At 43.8% G+C, this 14841-nt stretch overlaps 4 protein-coding genes across 10 annotated transcripts in view; 3 read left to right on the forward strand and 1 right to left on the reverse strand.

Annotated features, from left to right (window-relative positions):
• The window catches only part of uif (sushi, von Willebrand factor type A, EGF and pentraxin domain-containing protein uif), a 61017-nt gene extending 55190 nt beyond the window's left edge, over window positions 1–5827 (forward strand). For 2 of the 5 annotated variants that reach the window (XM_031982512.2, XM_076370389.1), the window contains 6 exons: window positions 782–972; window positions 1060–1697; window positions 1784–2133; window positions 2208–2410; window positions 2713–2826; window positions 2925–5827. In XM_031982512.2, coding sequence (XP_031838372.2) covers window positions 782–972; window positions 1060–1697; window positions 1784–2133; window positions 2208–2410; window positions 2713–2826; window positions 2925–2956 — 1528 coding nt within the window. In that variant the 3' untranslated portion in view covers window positions 2957–5827. The remainder of the gene's footprint in view (window positions 1–781; window positions 973–1059; window positions 1698–1783; window positions 2134–2207; window positions 2411–2712; window positions 2827–2924) is intronic. The other 3 variants (XR_012999300.1, XR_012999301.1, XR_012999302.1) reach the window with 3 other exon arrangements.
• On the reverse strand, window positions 4102–4593 carry LOC116429511 (uncharacterized). Its single transcript, XM_076370428.1, has 2 exons — window positions 4457–4593; window positions 4102–4394 (listed from the first exon to the last, which is right to left on the reverse strand). Exons 1-2 carry the CDS (start codon window positions 4476–4478, stop codon window positions 4102–4104), a joined length of 315 nt encoding a protein of 104 aa, XP_076226543.1. The 5' UTR covers window positions 4479–4593.
• LOC116429504 (uncharacterized) lies at window positions 5657–10197 on the forward strand. Of its 3 annotated transcripts, none has more exons than XM_076370419.1 (5): window positions 5658–5892; window positions 7539–7613; window positions 7687–7993; window positions 8070–8527; window positions 8784–10197. In XM_076370419.1, the coding sequence occupies exons 3-5, from the start codon at window positions 7756–7758 to the stop codon at window positions 9327–9329; spliced, it is 1242 nt and encodes a 413-aa protein (XP_076226534.1). In that variant the 5' UTR covers window positions 5658–5892; window positions 7539–7613; window positions 7687–7755; the 3' UTR covers window positions 9330–10197. The 3 variants fall into 3 exon arrangements, with proteins under 3 accessions (XP_076226537.1, XP_076226534.1, XP_076226536.1); XM_076370421.1 differs by lacking the exon at window positions 5658–5892 and adding an exon at window positions 6621–6954; XM_076370422.1 differs by lacking the exon at window positions 7539–7613 and having other exon boundaries at window positions 5657–5892.
• Window positions 10198–11837: 1640 nt separating this feature from the next.
• CrebA (Cyclic-AMP response element binding protein A) overlaps window positions 11838–14841 on the forward strand; it is a 45218-nt gene continuing 42214 nt past the window's right edge. Inside the window, exon 1 of the mRNA XM_031982517.2 lies at window positions 11838–12279. The gene's annotated coding sequence lies outside the window, so the exon portion shown is untranslated. The remainder of the gene's footprint in view (window positions 12280–14841) is intronic.

Below are 14841 nucleotides of genomic sequence, written 5' to 3' on the forward strand. Positions count from 1 at the left end.
TTACTACCTGTACTTGTTCGATATAAAAAATCACTAAAAAATTAAACATCCTTCTCGCAAACGATTCGGACACGATCTCGTCTATGAGTCTGAACTAACAAGAAATTCTGACGGGTAACAAAAAGTTTTCTCCGCGTGAGTGTAGTAGAACGACGTTGACCAATGTCGATTATAATAAGTTATCACTTCATCGATGACAAGATGAAAGGAGCCTGGCTACAATTAATGTACGATTACCTGACAAACTGATAAACCGATCCTAACTGACTGGTATGCACGTTGTTACTAACTGTTCACACATGACCGACTAGTGTAAATGGGACGCGATCATGCGGGTACTAAACATGGTACCAGCGAATGAATAGGAAAATAACAATGTAACCGCGAACTGTATAACGCCTGACTGGAAACCGAGTTGTTCGTTTAACATTTCGAGACACGTTCCCGTACATCTGTTCGTCGTAACATCCTCTAACTTCTTTGCTACCGGACAGCTCGGGTTGTCGATTGTAACAAACCGTCGAACTATTATACAACGACGTTCGGTACTAGACCTGTTATACATATATTAGAATTCCAGGATTGAATCTTAAGCGTTACATAGGTTACGTAATTAATAGGTGTCGATAAGGTCTTACTGAGGATCCGATGGAAAGGCTGCCTGGTTGCCTTCGCCTAAAGATAACGGCTGTACATATTTGCGCATACTCTTCTTTACCTATCGCTGCAATAGATGACCCAGCGATTACCCAATCCGCTAACAGTGTTTCATTCTTTATAGCGACCCGATTCTGAACGCTAACTCGAACGAGAGAGCGACAGTCCAAACGCTATTGGAAAGACTGATCCTGGAAGAGGACCAATTCGACGTGCACGACATTTTGCCGAACACAGTGCCCGACCCAGCATCCCTGACATTAGAGTCCGATTATGACTGTCCGGTTGGGCAAGTGGTGATGGCGCCAGATTGCGGTGAGCCATGTTGAAATGTCTACATCCAAGAGAGACATCCCCTTGTATTCCATCATTCATACTCAACTCTTCTATCTTTATTTCCAGTACCCTGCGCCGTGGGAACCTTCTACGACGAAGAGACGAAGCAGTGCCTATCCTGTCCAGTCGGTAGCTATCAAAGCGAGTCAGGCCAACTGAAGTGCAGCTCCTGTCCTGTGATCGCCGGTCGCCCCAGCGTAACAGTGGGTCCAGGTGCCCGAAGCGCAGCTGACTGCAAGGAACGTTGCCCAGCTGGGAAGTACTACGACGACGTGGCTGGCCTCTGTCGCAGCTGCGGTCACGGTTTCTACCAACCCAACGAGGGAAGCTTCTCTTGTCTACTGTGCGGGCTAGGCAAGACCACCAGAACAGCTGAAGCTGTGTCCCGCGAGGAGTGCAGAGATGAATGCGGATCAGGACAACAGTTAGCAGTAGAGGGCAAGTGCGAGCCTTGTCCTCGCGGTAGCTACCGTACTCAAGGTGTCCAAGCTGCCTGCCAGGCTTGTCCGACTGGCAGAACTACACCGAACATGGGATCAGCGTCGATAGAAGAGTGCTCTCTTCCTGTCTGCGATCCTGGCACCTACCTGAACGGAACTTTGAACGAATGTATGCAGTGCAAGAAGGGCATGTACCAGTCCGAGCCGCAGCAAACATTCTGCATCCCTTGTCCACCGAACACTAGCACCAAGGGAACAGCGGCGGTAAATATTCTTATAAGACTTGCTAGGATATCTCACTTGATCAATTTCTTCTCTCTTATTCCCAAACTTCTTGTCTTTCTCAACAGACCAGCAAGTCTGACTGCACCAATCCCTGCGAAACCAGTGACGCAGAGATGCACTGCGATGCGAACGCCTATTGCCTGCTGATACCGGAAACCAGTGACTTCAAGTGCGAGTGCAAGCCGGGCTACAATGGCACCGGTACCGAGTGCACCGACGTCTGCATGGGCTACTGCGATAACGAGGGAGTGTGCCTGAAGGATTCGCGTGGACAGCCGTCGTGCAGGTGTAGCGGCAGCTTCACTGGCAAACGGTGCACGGAGAAGTCCGAGTTCTTCTATATCACCGGTGGCATCGCTGGTGGTGTTATCCTGATCATCTTCGTCGTCCTCTTGGTGTGGATGATCTGCGTCAGGTCAGTATGCTTGATTCTTCGAGTGATGCTTCACTCCGTAGGAACGGTTTCTCATTTTTCCGCTTCGTCCACAGAGCTTCTCGCAAGAAGGAACCGAAGAAGATGCTGACACCAGCAACGGATCAGAACGGTTCGCAAGTGAACTTCTATTACGGTGCACCAACACCGTACGCGGAGTCCATCGCGCCGTCCCATCATAGCACCTACGCTCATTATTACGACGACGAAGAAGACGGGTGGGAAATGCCTAACTTCTATAACGAGACTTACATGAAAGGTGAGGCAATGAAATTCGGTGGGATATGTTAGATGGAGTAAGAAGAATCGGAGCAGAGGGCGAATCGAATCAAAAGAAGAATCCACTTCATGCTTGTTATATTACAAAGTATATTCCTCACTTTTCGTTTCTCCACCGCGTAAGAAAGATTTAAAGATTCTTTCTCATTACTGGTTGCTAATATTCAAGTATGTTTATTCCTATGTCACATAAAAAATGATACGATTCACCTCTGTCTACCCTATTCCAAATTTATTAGAGAGAGATGATTAACAACCGGTGTGTTTTTTTATATTTTCCAGAGAGTCTGCACAATGGTAAAATGAACAGTCTCGCTCGTTCGAACGCCAGTATTTATGGCACGAAAGACGATCTGTACGACAGACTGAAGCGTCACGCGTACCCTGGCAAAAAAGGTGGGGACGTGACCTTGAGCGACTAAAGATGATTTCCATCCGACTATAGCCGTTTCAGATGGGTACAAGAAGTGACGCCAATAAACATTCTGTTTCAGACAAAAGCGACAGTGATAGCGAGGGTCAGTGACGGCGACGAGCGGCGACGTTCTACCAGCGTAGAATATAAAATAAAATTTATCAACGTCCCCGGTGTGCCCAACAACGGGGACCGTTGCTCCAACCGTCGAATCTAATTATTTATTATTCCCGAGACGAAGGTGTTGTACCGATAGCGTGTATACAGGGAATCGCGGCGGTTTCTCGCGGAACGAGACGTTTCGCGACCGCGATGTCTCGGATGCTCGCGTTCCGGTCGTGTATTTACACTTACGAAAAAAATGGCGCGTGTTAATCGACGGTTAACCAACCGAGTCCTGGAACGATGATCCATCGTGGATCATTGTTTCGGCATCTGTCGGTCGATTGAACGCCCAGTGAAATTCGAATGAGTGAGAGACCGAGTGAATGAATGCGCGACAAAGAGTAAGAGAGCAAGAGAGAGTGCGTGTGTGAGAGAGAACGCAGCTCACGCGTCACGGTTTTCATGAAAAGACTACGTGCGAGGTTGTAATTTTTTGTAATTTAATACCGTCTAGCCGTGTAAGGACTTTATTATATTAATTAACTCCTACGATTAACGGTGCGAACGAGAGAGACCACGTGTGTGCATGGTATGTTAATACTACCCTAATACGTAAGCGAATTTATATTTTGTTACTGTAGACACTCGTATCGCACGCTGTAAAATAATATTCCACGTAGGCGCGCGGAAACGTCGGCCCCCGGACCGGGTCGAGAGGGGCACGTTCGAATTTGGAATTTCTTATTCTCTATTCTTTCCGTTTTCTTCTCTCCCCCCTCTTCTTTTTTTTTTAATTTAAACCTCGGGTGTACAAATGGCGAGATTGTTGTTCGAGCTAGGTTTGTCGGAGATTCCCGGGTTGAAGTTAATTGGCGATCGTCACGTCGAACGCACGGAGGAGGCGACCTCGAGCGGCCAATTAACTCCGATCCGACTTTGTAGTTAGAACTTCGGGGAAAATCAAAATCAACGACGATTCGGGAACACCGCGAATCTGTACATTCGATCAAGCCTGCAACGCTGTTTTTCACTTTGTATTGTAAAAAACTTTAACAAACGGTTGTTTTCTCTTTTTTTATTAATAAAATGTATTTCGATAATATCCCGCCGATCCGTTCGATCGGATTCAGTGTTCTATGTTTTTGGTCTTTCTAGTTTGAGTTGATCAGCTTCCTCAATTCGGGTATCTTTTCGTCCAGTTTTATCGGGATCACCCTGTACATCTTTTCTTCGAACCGAATCCCATCTCGAATATCGTTGCCTGTAGCTGGCAGCGAATACTTCCTCGACTTCTCGACGTCTTCGAAGAACTTACTTAAACGTAAACTAACGTTGAAATTGTCCTCGTTTTTGTTCATCCTGATATCACGATAATTCGGCTCATCCTCTTCGATCTCTGGCTCCGATTGATCGGTGCTGTCGATGGAACTTGAATCCTCATCGTCTATCCACGAAAAGATTCATTAACGTAATACAAACATGGTACTGTACTAAACAGTTTAGTACCTTCTGCGCATTGGCTCGTCATTATTCTCAACAGTAACTGAAAAAACTTCGCTTATTAAACACGTTTCATTGTTCCTCGCAATCGCAGTGAGTATTGCGTTACTTCGATGCGTTCCGTCAGGCCCGCAGAATCTTTTTTATCCATCGCGGAGTATCACAGCGAATTACGTCCCGTTCCTGATTGATTAATTGCCATATTTAATTGGCCTCTTTGTTTATGTAATCGAAATTCCAGTCGTTTTCGCTTTTCGCCGAAGAATTTAAACGGGCGCCATCTTGACAAATCCACATCCAACTAACACGGTCGTGCATTGTTTCGATTTCGATGAATCGTTTCGACGCCCACCTCGCCGGCCAACGCTCAATTTCCCCGTTAAAATCCGGTAAAATCGCAAGCCCCGCCGTATCATTCAATTTCGTTACAAAGCACAGTCTGATCTCCCCTGTTGTATAAGACCGTGCATAAATCAAGCTAATCTCGTGATTGATTGCCAAACGGCGAGTCATTTAGATTTATCGTTCTCCAGAGTACACGGAGACTAATCGTCACACCTCCGAAAAGCAAGGCTCGTCTGACGCAAGAATCGCGCGCCGTTAAAAATCCGTGCGTAACCCGAAGGTACTATGACCAACGATGGTTGCCAGCACCGTCTAGTGATAAATTACAATTGATCCTCCTTAAAATCGATGCGTATCGCGAATTAAACATTCTCGCGACGCGACGTGTCGCATTCCTCGGTAATCGGCGTCACGTGATTCGCCATTATCGCGCGTCCTTGCGCCGATCGTATCGGTTCGGCGATCAGCAGGCTCCCCCGGTCGTGGAAAGCTTCGTTTAGTGACTTTTAGCGTCGCTGGGGTTCAAGCTTGGCAGGAAGCTGCGCCCGCGGCGTCAGGCTCGCTGGGAATTCCCATTGAGAGATGCGATGGAAATTTAGAGAGAGTCCTGCGGGCTGGAGGCGGGCTGAAGGTCTGGAAAAAAGAAGAAAAGGGCAAGGGTGAAAGGAATTATCGACTGACAACGTTCGGTTCGGTTCGCGGCCGGTGTGCCTGCGTCTGACGTGTCCGAGTTTCGGCGCTCGGTCTGCAGCGATTGGCGGTCGGTGAGGTCACCCGGCTCGGATTGGTCCGCGGTGTCGTATCGCTACGGTCACACCGAGCCGACCAGCTCGGCTAGCTTCGAGCGCCTCCCGTGACGTGTTAATCCGGCACTGTCGACGCTCCAGCTCGCATTACGCGTAAAAGGCTCGCCGAGGTAACACAACGTGCGGGAACATCGATCTCGTTAGTGACACGAACCACACTCCGTCGATCGAAAACCTCGTTCCTTTTTGAACCCGTATTAACTACAAGGGGACCGATCAGTTCTACCAAGAAGGCAGCTCGTTCTCGCGACCCAAGTGGAAGCCAAACCAACGGAGATTGTTCTCAGGAGGGTGAGCATGTAGCTATAGTCGATCTATTTTGTTTTCTTCCCTCCCAAGTGTGCGCGTCTGTCTCCGATGGCATTTTTAATCTCGAGACGCGGCGACGTACCGTCGGCTATAACGATTATATAATCGCTGATCGGATTTAACGCGTTCACCAGCGGTTATTTCGGTGGCGGTCTCCTCGATTATTATTTTCTTGAATCTAACGAACGTTGTAAACAAGATATCAGAGAAGCGAAACTGAAACGAGCCATTGGGTTACTAAATATAATGTCGTCGGTTTATCTTTTGTAAGAACAATGTCTATAGGATCGATTTCATTTTCATTATGCAAAATATAGGATTACGGTCGTCACGAATATGTGACGCTGGTAGCGAACGCGTTAATTCCGTCTACCCGTGCACGGGCCGTCTGGCAATGACTTGAGAATTACACTGCGCAACGTTTAGCCGCGGATCGATTGAGAACGTGGCACGAGCGAATGCAGCACATATATTTCGCCCGCGAGTAAATATAGTATTCCAGAAAGTTCGCGGTCGCGGCGTATATCTCTTGAAACGTACGTCAGCCGTTTTCGGCTGGTTCCTGCGCAAATTCGCCGATTGATCCGGCCCGACGTTCGCCCGACGAAAGTCGCATCACCGCCGGCGGACAACGGCTACAGACTATTTTCTCGCGGACCGCTGTACTTACGTTACGTAACAAGGTTAGATAGCGGCGTAAAATTAACGTTAGTTTTTCTCTTTTCCCGGAACGCGAGGCTGCCGATAAGCGACGCGGGGACTGGTACCCTCGAAACGTGGCTATTACGTTCGCGAACGTGATCGGTTGTTACGGCCCGACCGCTGATAGCGAGCCATCGGCTGCGTTCGCCGAGCGGTCGTCTTTGTTGTTTTTCGCTTTGGGATACACCTCGGTGACTAACGACGCATGGCAATGTGTGATTAGCGAGACTAAAAGCAGTTGTCGCTAAACCGTGGACCCTGTAGCACTTGGGACACTAGGGGAACGATTTTTTTCATTTATCTGCAAAAGACTCCACGGAGATCCGCAGTGCAATCGAGCGTGTGAGTTGCAAATGCACGACCCACGCTACGGATGACTATGTATTTTGTGGGAATTGTTGTTTACAATTACGAGAAAACGTCTGTATACGGGTAGATGTTATTGATGACTTGATTCGTTCGGTTATTTTATGTTGAAGATTAATATTTTTAAGCGATCAAGTCTGTGTTAGATGGTAGTTTCTATGGACATGGAATTTATCAGATTTATCTGCGTGGATATCTTGTTTTTTTTTAATGGATATATTATCTACATTACATTTGAAGATATGATATTTAATAGTATTGGTGGGATGTGTTTAATATGTGAGATGTTATCTTTTCTGGGAAATATTAATCCGGTTATCATGATAAATTAACATGTTGTTACTCTATATCAAGCCTGTCAGGATTGAATTACTGATATTTATTATCTGTGTATTTGTTGGTATCATATCGACAAGTAAATAAAATCTAAACTAACATGATAAGTGTTAGGGCTGATCGCTAGGCTATGATGGACTCCTCCTGTTGCTAATTGAATCTGTGAGATGTTAAGTAGATGGTAGATAATGTGTTTTGGATGTCAGATGTTATTATTTTTATAGGTATCCAAAATCCCTCCTATTAACGAACGCCCAACGGCCAGCAACATTTCATTTGAGAAGGGAGGCGTGTATAACGTGTGTATTGTCAAAATCTAACTGAATTGGTATTATGATGCTGGTGAAAAAATTGTAAGGAAAGAAATTTTAGGTAACCAAGCCATGCACCCATCAGCTGCGGCTGTCATCTGTTTCTCGTGGCGTGAGATTGGAGCCACAGATGGAAGAGCCCTCAGAGATGGACACAGTTCCTTTGTTAACCCCAACCATGGAAACAGAATTGCTAAAAGAACCCTGGGTATTTCCACAATCCAAGGTGAATCAAATAAAAGAAGAGGAGAAAGCAACGTCCTCCACTTGGGAGGAAAACTTTCAGGATTTAAGCAGCTGGTGCATGGAGACGTACCAGGGTCATTGCGATTTTCATACAGGTGAATCACCTGCTTTTAAACTATCAGGTCAGTACAAATCTATCCGATCCCTTAAATAATTAGCCAACGATCGTTTTTTATTGCTGTTGTAATCCTGTCCTAGGTACGAAATACGAGGGTAATAGTGCTTTGTCTTCACAAGAGGGGGTATTGAAAGATTTGATAAGTATAGCGGATAAAGAGAAGTGGAATGTAAAAATGGATAGTGCTGAGACAACCAAATACTTCAACACCAACAGTCACAGCTTGCAATCTACACCAAAAGTAACTAGCAAATGCGAGAGAGAAGATAGTACCGCTGAATCTACTACATCTAACACGTGGTTAAGGCTATCCAAAGTAACAACATCCAGCGCAAGTACAAGCTCATGGAGTAAACAGATTACCACAACCGCTAGTACATCAAACCAACCCAGGTATCAAATAGGAGACATTGATTTGGACGATGCTTGTCCGACTTCGTTCGACTCTACCGAAACTCAACGCGAACCGTGGGATGTATTGCGCACGGTTGAGACCAACGGATCAGATTCATTTGACCTGTTGTCATATCTTTGTGATGTGAGTCGATTTATAAAACAATGCTGCGTTTGGATCGCAGACAAGATGTAAGATGAACACGTGACCTCATGTAATTCTAGGAATTACACTCTCTGTTCATCATAGAAGGATGGAACCGTTTGCTATAGATTCTAAAGTGAAACGAATTCTCGCCAGAGGTCAGGCTCAATTTACATCTGCCTGTGTCGAAAGCGCCTTCTATTTCCAGACTGTTGTCTTGTAAAATAATCTATAATGCATTATACGTATTTTGCAGGATGAAATGCGTTCGCCAGAGGGCAGCGTTTCAACGGATTCATCAGTGTTGTCGAAACCGTGGTCAACCGCTGACTCATCCCCGAGTATACCGCAGCCGTACGAAATAGTGAAAGCAGAGAACAAGTCGACCGTTCAAGAACCCGTGCAAACACGGGCAGCATCAACAGTAACATCGTCTGCTGCAGAATCACCCATAGTATCTTCCCGTAAATCGGAAAGGCTAAGGACATCCGTCACTCACAAGGTGGAGAAGACCTACAATAGGATAGGGAAACGCGAGAAATCAGGAAGAAGACGTTGCGTCGAGACCAGCTCGGAAGACAGATCGTTCGCTGTGCATTACCGCGAGTCCAGGGAAAAGAACAACGAGGCGTCGCGGAAGTCTCGTATGAACAAGAAAGCGAAGGAGTCCGAGATGGCGACGAAAGCGATCGAATTGGAACGGGACAACAGGATATTGAAAATGAAAGTCGAAGAACTTGAGAAACTCGTAACATCGATGCGCAGTGCGTTATTAAGATCTGCTTTGAAAAAGGAGTTCTAAACACAAGTTTTTCTTTATTTTTAGATCATCTCAATAGTTCATTTTACGCTAATCGTCGCGTATAATGACTGTTGTACTTCTTTTTTTTTTCGTTCTTTTTTTTTTTAAGTGTTTTGTGGTACGAAAAGAAGCTCGAAGCACCGTCTTCGCGATATTATCACAACTGTATGGTTATTAATGCCAGAAATGTTTACTTAATGTTATGCTTAATTAATCACTTGTATGATTTATGAGAAAGATTATTTTTTTTAACTACATGTATAGCATAATTTTCAAGGGAATGGAGTATTTGTTAAAGTACTATGTAAATTCTTGCAAAACGTTAAGTTTTCTTCAGACTCCTAATTTGTATTGTTTTATAATGCTTATATTACGAAGTATTTTATTTTATTGTATGTTATGAATTGAAACACTATATTAAGCTATACAGAAACGTAAAAATTGATAAAACGGGTATTGTTAAAGATATATAGCTTCCAGTGAAGCAAGGATGAAAAGACAGTCATCACGAACGGACAGTCAGTCAGAGTTAAAAGAATAGTCAAGAGTTTTGACAAGAAGCCCTCGCGGTCTCTGGTTAAATAAAGACTCACTTGCTTAAACTTGTGAGAGTTAATTTGTACACGGATCCTCACCTACTCACTAAAGATATATCATTGAATAGTATATCGTCAGAGAACAAAGATTACATAATGATATATTGTTCGGCCTTGTATTGTACCTGATAAAACAAAAAAAAGTATATAGAGGTTGGTACAAGATAAACTATATGATTGGTTAAAAAAGAGAATATTTTTTACTGGCGTGGGCACAAAAATGGCGTGATGTACAACATAATTCTTAAATAAAGAATTTGCTTCAAAATTTACCTCATATTAGAGAAAATTATTTTTGTAGTGCATTCGTGGTATGAACGTAACCTTTAAAAACCATATATTACCACTACAAATAAACGCATTTATGTGAATTTAATGATTCGTCTCGGCGTGCTTTTATTTTTAAACAAGTTTGAATCCTAACATTATTTGTGATTATATATGTTAATCAAACAGTAGCAACACAGCATAGCAGTAAACCTTGCTAATTTAATTTATCAATGAAGTAAAAGGTTTGCGATGACTATGTTACCAAATAATGGAAAAACTTAAACTGCAATCACCATCTTGAACATGGTGTGATCACAGTGCTGCTTTTGCTTTAAAAAAAAAAACAAATTACAAACTTCAAATTGCTGGTAAGTTCCTTAATAATTAGATATTAACCTGAGCTACCTATCAAGTACGGATTGTCCACATCATATGTAAAAGTTGAATGCTAACTGTTAATATTGTGTACATAAAATGTCACATTTTGTTTCATTACATATATTTTCCTACTTTATTTGCTTATTGCACCTTAAGCTATGAAGATTATGCTTTCTGTGTGTATTACATATTGGTAGTTCATCAACTATGTACTATAAATTCTATATGAATGTAATGAAATTATTAATAAATGTAATTATATCCTTTAGAAACCAATAATTGAACATAATTATTTGTACACCTTTCAGTACAACGTGTATTACACAAAGGTATACATAGGAACTGCATGGTAATCCATTTTGAATTTTTGAATCTTCCCGCCTTTGAACAGTCGTTACCGCAAACTGCGTTCAGGTTAGATACCAACGAAAATGCGAATAATCTTATACATATAACTATCTAATTCTACTAATAGAAATTCGGTAGAATTCAAATGTTTATCCAAACATTTGTACATATAATACGATTGATTATGTAACCCTACCTTTAAATTCTGTTACAAGCATTCACCTCGCCATTTTCCGTTATCAATCCATTTCATTCCTGGTTTACTTTCAACCATTCAACCAAGTATTCCAAATAGAATAATGAAAGAGATTAAAAGAAAATAATTGCACTCACGATTACTCCCAAAGAAAAAGGAAGAAGTCCTATCCGGGTTGATCGATCTCCATTTGAAAAGACATTCCTCAGAGTTACTCACAAAGTAGCAACGGACGCAACCACATTCACACACACATAGAAAAATACATATTCCCTTCTATACCTATCCCACACATACATCCCACCACAATTCCCCTAACTATCAAAATATCCTCGCAATTACATCTACATTCAACAAACAACCTATCAAAGCTTACCAATTAAGCAATACAAAAAAATATAACCCAAAAAAGAATCTCAACAGCCCAATGACTCTACAACCACCATACCCGTATTAAAAGCTATTAATATAAACTCCCTGATATTCTCAAGCTTCATACTTACAACCGATATCTCCCCCAGAATACGATCCACGATCCGATAAAATTCAAAAAATGCTCACGCGAAGCAGCCGCGGCACACGATTTCAAACCAACCGACGCCATGATTGAGCGGCAAAGCGGTCGGCTGCGCGCGCAGCCGTCTCTCCCCGTTCCGCGGTAGCCAGCACAGTACGCTGGTAACAGGTGGTCCACGTTGATTGGTCGAGGAACGGGAATAGAATAGGTTCGTTCGGGCAGCACGTGCCGGCGATCGCGCATTTACGCGTAGGACGTGAACGCGCGCGTATCGTTCCGTCTTTTCCCCGACGGGAAGTCGACTTTACCGATCGAAGGTCACCAGAAAAAGCTGCGGCTCGAAAGCTTGCGTTGCCGGGAGAGAGCTTGGTTCCGCGGTCGCGGGACCTTCCCTATTGGTGGCCCGACACGCTCGTAGGTGCACGGGTGTTGGCTATCGATCCCGCTGTCCCGATTTCCTGCATGTTCATTGGCGCCTCGGCAGCTAACAGTGCGTCGTATGGTACAGTGCGGGCTCCGTTCGATTAGTGCTGTGGCCTTATTGTTACGCTCAGGATATTTGTGCAATTTTTTCCCGTACGTTCGGGGTGATTGTTCCTCCCGTTAGCTCGATCGGAACCGCGCACCGTGATACCGTCTTCGCTGGTAAGCATTCCCGCTCGTCTCTTCTTTCTTCCTATCCGTTCGCTTCTCTCTTTCTCTCTTTCTGTCGATTTTTCCGAAACGAACGCCGCCGACGCATACCGTGCCGCAATCCGGTGCACGTGTACGCGCGTGCATCTAACAAGTCGGTCACATTGAGCCGGTGCCCCGTTCCATCTGGTGCGTTTCCATTGCACACGACGGATTTATTATCGCGAAAGGGACTGACCCCCTTCGCGGCTCACGTAAAAACAACCCGCACCGATACCGGCCGACCTTTTTTTTCGGTGGATTTGATTATGCGTAACGGCATACGGGCGGCGCGACCACTTGTCGCGTCTGCTGCCGGTCCCATCTGTGACCGTGCGCCTCGCTTAACCCCTTTACGCCCGGCTCCTATATGACTTTTAAACCCCGGCCGAATATTGAAACGAAATTTTATTCACGCCCGGCTCACGTGATCCTTCGTTTACCGCGCGTGGGACATATTGGTATAATCCAATGTGTCTTACATTCAAATGATTATTAATTGAGACTGTAATTATTAACCCTTTGCAGTAGAAAATTTTTCAATGGAAATATTCAACATTTTCTGACGAGGTATAGGCGGTAATGTTTGAAACTGATTTAACTATAGATAATTTAAGTAATAGGTGTTTTATTTAACCTTTTGTACTCGGAGGCTTTTCATTGGAAATATTCGACACTTTCCGATGAGACGTAGAGTATTTGAAAGCAACTACTGAGAAATATTACATTTGAAAAAAATGAATATTATATATAACACTTTGTAATTTTGTTGTATCGGATCGAATGGTGACTGAGTCACTTCTCTAGTGCAAAAGGTTAAAACAAACTAACTTGAAATTAGTGGTATAGATTAATACAAGTATTTCGATTTGATCACTTAAACTTTTTACAAACTTCTTTCTAATAACCACAAGCGTGCGTTTATTAAGACTTCAATTAACTTGTATCTCAGCTTTGCTATTACCGAATCAGTTTCGTTAACCACTTCTCGCGGGAATATCCGTACGCTTTCAATGATTGCAAAAGAAGAAATCAGGAATAAGTAATTTTCATCCATCTGGTAGTTCTAGTATTAAGGCGGATTCTCAAGGGGTTAATCGAACGTTCGTTCAAAAAATGTTTCTTAGTTATCTCGCGTTGCTCAGGCACGAGTCACAGTCATCGACGGGTTGTGAAAGTCCTGATGGTATTATTGTAGCCAGGATGGGAATACTTTCCGCGTTGAGTCACGCTGTATATCGCGTAGGCTTTTAACGCGAATGTGAAACCGGCGTTGATGATGATACCGGCTCTGTTAGCTGGAAGCCGAATGCGGGTAGGGAAACGTGTTATACTGCATGCGCTAGCCGCGTTTCGTATTTAAGGGCGGTTCACGCGACCGGAATCGGGACAGATAAACGCTCGACGATAGCGGCGAACGTTTGAATTATCTTGACCGGCGCGCTCCTCTGTTTTTCCAAATGATTTTTCGATCGTCGAGTGCTCTCTAAACGACGGTTAACTGTTAGAACAACGATAATCTGCGCGTAGCACTTGTACAAACACGATTCGTTTGACTTTAACAAAGGTCCGCGTGAGTATCGAACGGGTAGTCGAACTTTTTCGAACAGGAATTCGATATTTCCGAGTTAACGCTGGAACTGCCGCGCCCGACAAAATGGCCGGTGCCATTTTTCGGAGATTATCGAGATCTTTGAAGCGTTGAATATCGGAAATGATTTGAGAAATATATAGTTTCACTTGAATTATAATGAATACGCGAAGAAATTAAAAAAAAATGGATTCTTACCATTTTTATAAGGATTGCGTGTTAATCGTACTAAACGCTCGGTTGTTCTGGTGTTAACACTAGCAATGGAATTATTAGACTTATGAGACTTCGTGTTTTGAAAGAGAGGATCATCGTACGAGGTGTAATAAAAGAAAAGAACGTTTGAGGAATTTTACTTTCGAAAGGTAACCGTTTAAGCATTGTACAGGGTGTACAATAAAGACTAGTCGAATTGAGACGAAGAACGAGGGATTCCACACTTTCACACTTCACACTTTCCGCCCAGAAATGTTTATTAAAAACGAAGTGACCAGAAACTTGAAGTGTGCAATGTTTTATAATAAAAAAAACTTAACCAAAATTCGGTTAGCTTCGGATAAGTTTTGGCGCAGAAAGTGTAGACCGTTTCGAAACGAACATCGCGTGCAGAGATAAAAAAAACAAGAACGGTTTCGAAAATACCATTTTCAAGAGGGGAAAGTTGATCACAGTTTACCGCTCAATATTTGCTCGCCCGGTTCGCACAATTTCGACGATTTATCAGCAGCCGCCGTGTCTGTTTTTCGTCCTGAGAATGCGCGCGTCGAAATGTCGTTCGGCCGGAACGATCCTCGGGCGAATTGTTCATCGCCTGTCGCTTTCATGCAAATTAATGTCTCGGGCGACCTTTCGCTCGGCAGAAGATTCCGTTGGATCGTTCGCCGGTGCTGATCGGAACCGGTATCTTAAGGAAAATCGAGCGCGGGAAAATATGGCGATTAACA

Source organism: Nomia melanderi, chromosome 1 (assembly GCF_051020985.1).
Source record: "Nomia melanderi isolate GNS246 chromosome 1, iyNomMela1, whole genome shotgun sequence".
NCBI classification, from domain to species: Eukaryota; Metazoa; Arthropoda; class Insecta; order Hymenoptera; family Halictidae; genus Nomia; species Nomia melanderi.

Coding starts and splice junctions, on each gene's coding strand:
- LOC116429511 (XM_076370428.1), bottom strand. CDS start 4,478: ATGACGAGCCAATGCGCAGAAG. Junction 4,395..4,456: donor GACGAGCCAATGCGCAGAAG/GTACTAAACTGT, acceptor TTTCGTGGATAG/ACGATGAGGATTCAAGTTCC.
- LOC116429504 (XM_076370422.1), top strand. CDS start 7,756: ATGGAAGAGCCCTCAGAGATGGACACAGTTCCTTTGTTAACCCCAACC. Junction 7,994..8,069: donor ACCTGCTTTTAAACTATCAG/GTCAGTACAAAT, acceptor ATCCTGTCCTAG/GTACGAAATACGAGGGTAAT. Junction 8,528..8,783: donor TGTTGTCATATCTTTGTGAT/GTGAGTCGATTT, acceptor CGTATTTTGCAG/GATGAAATGCGTTCGCCAGA.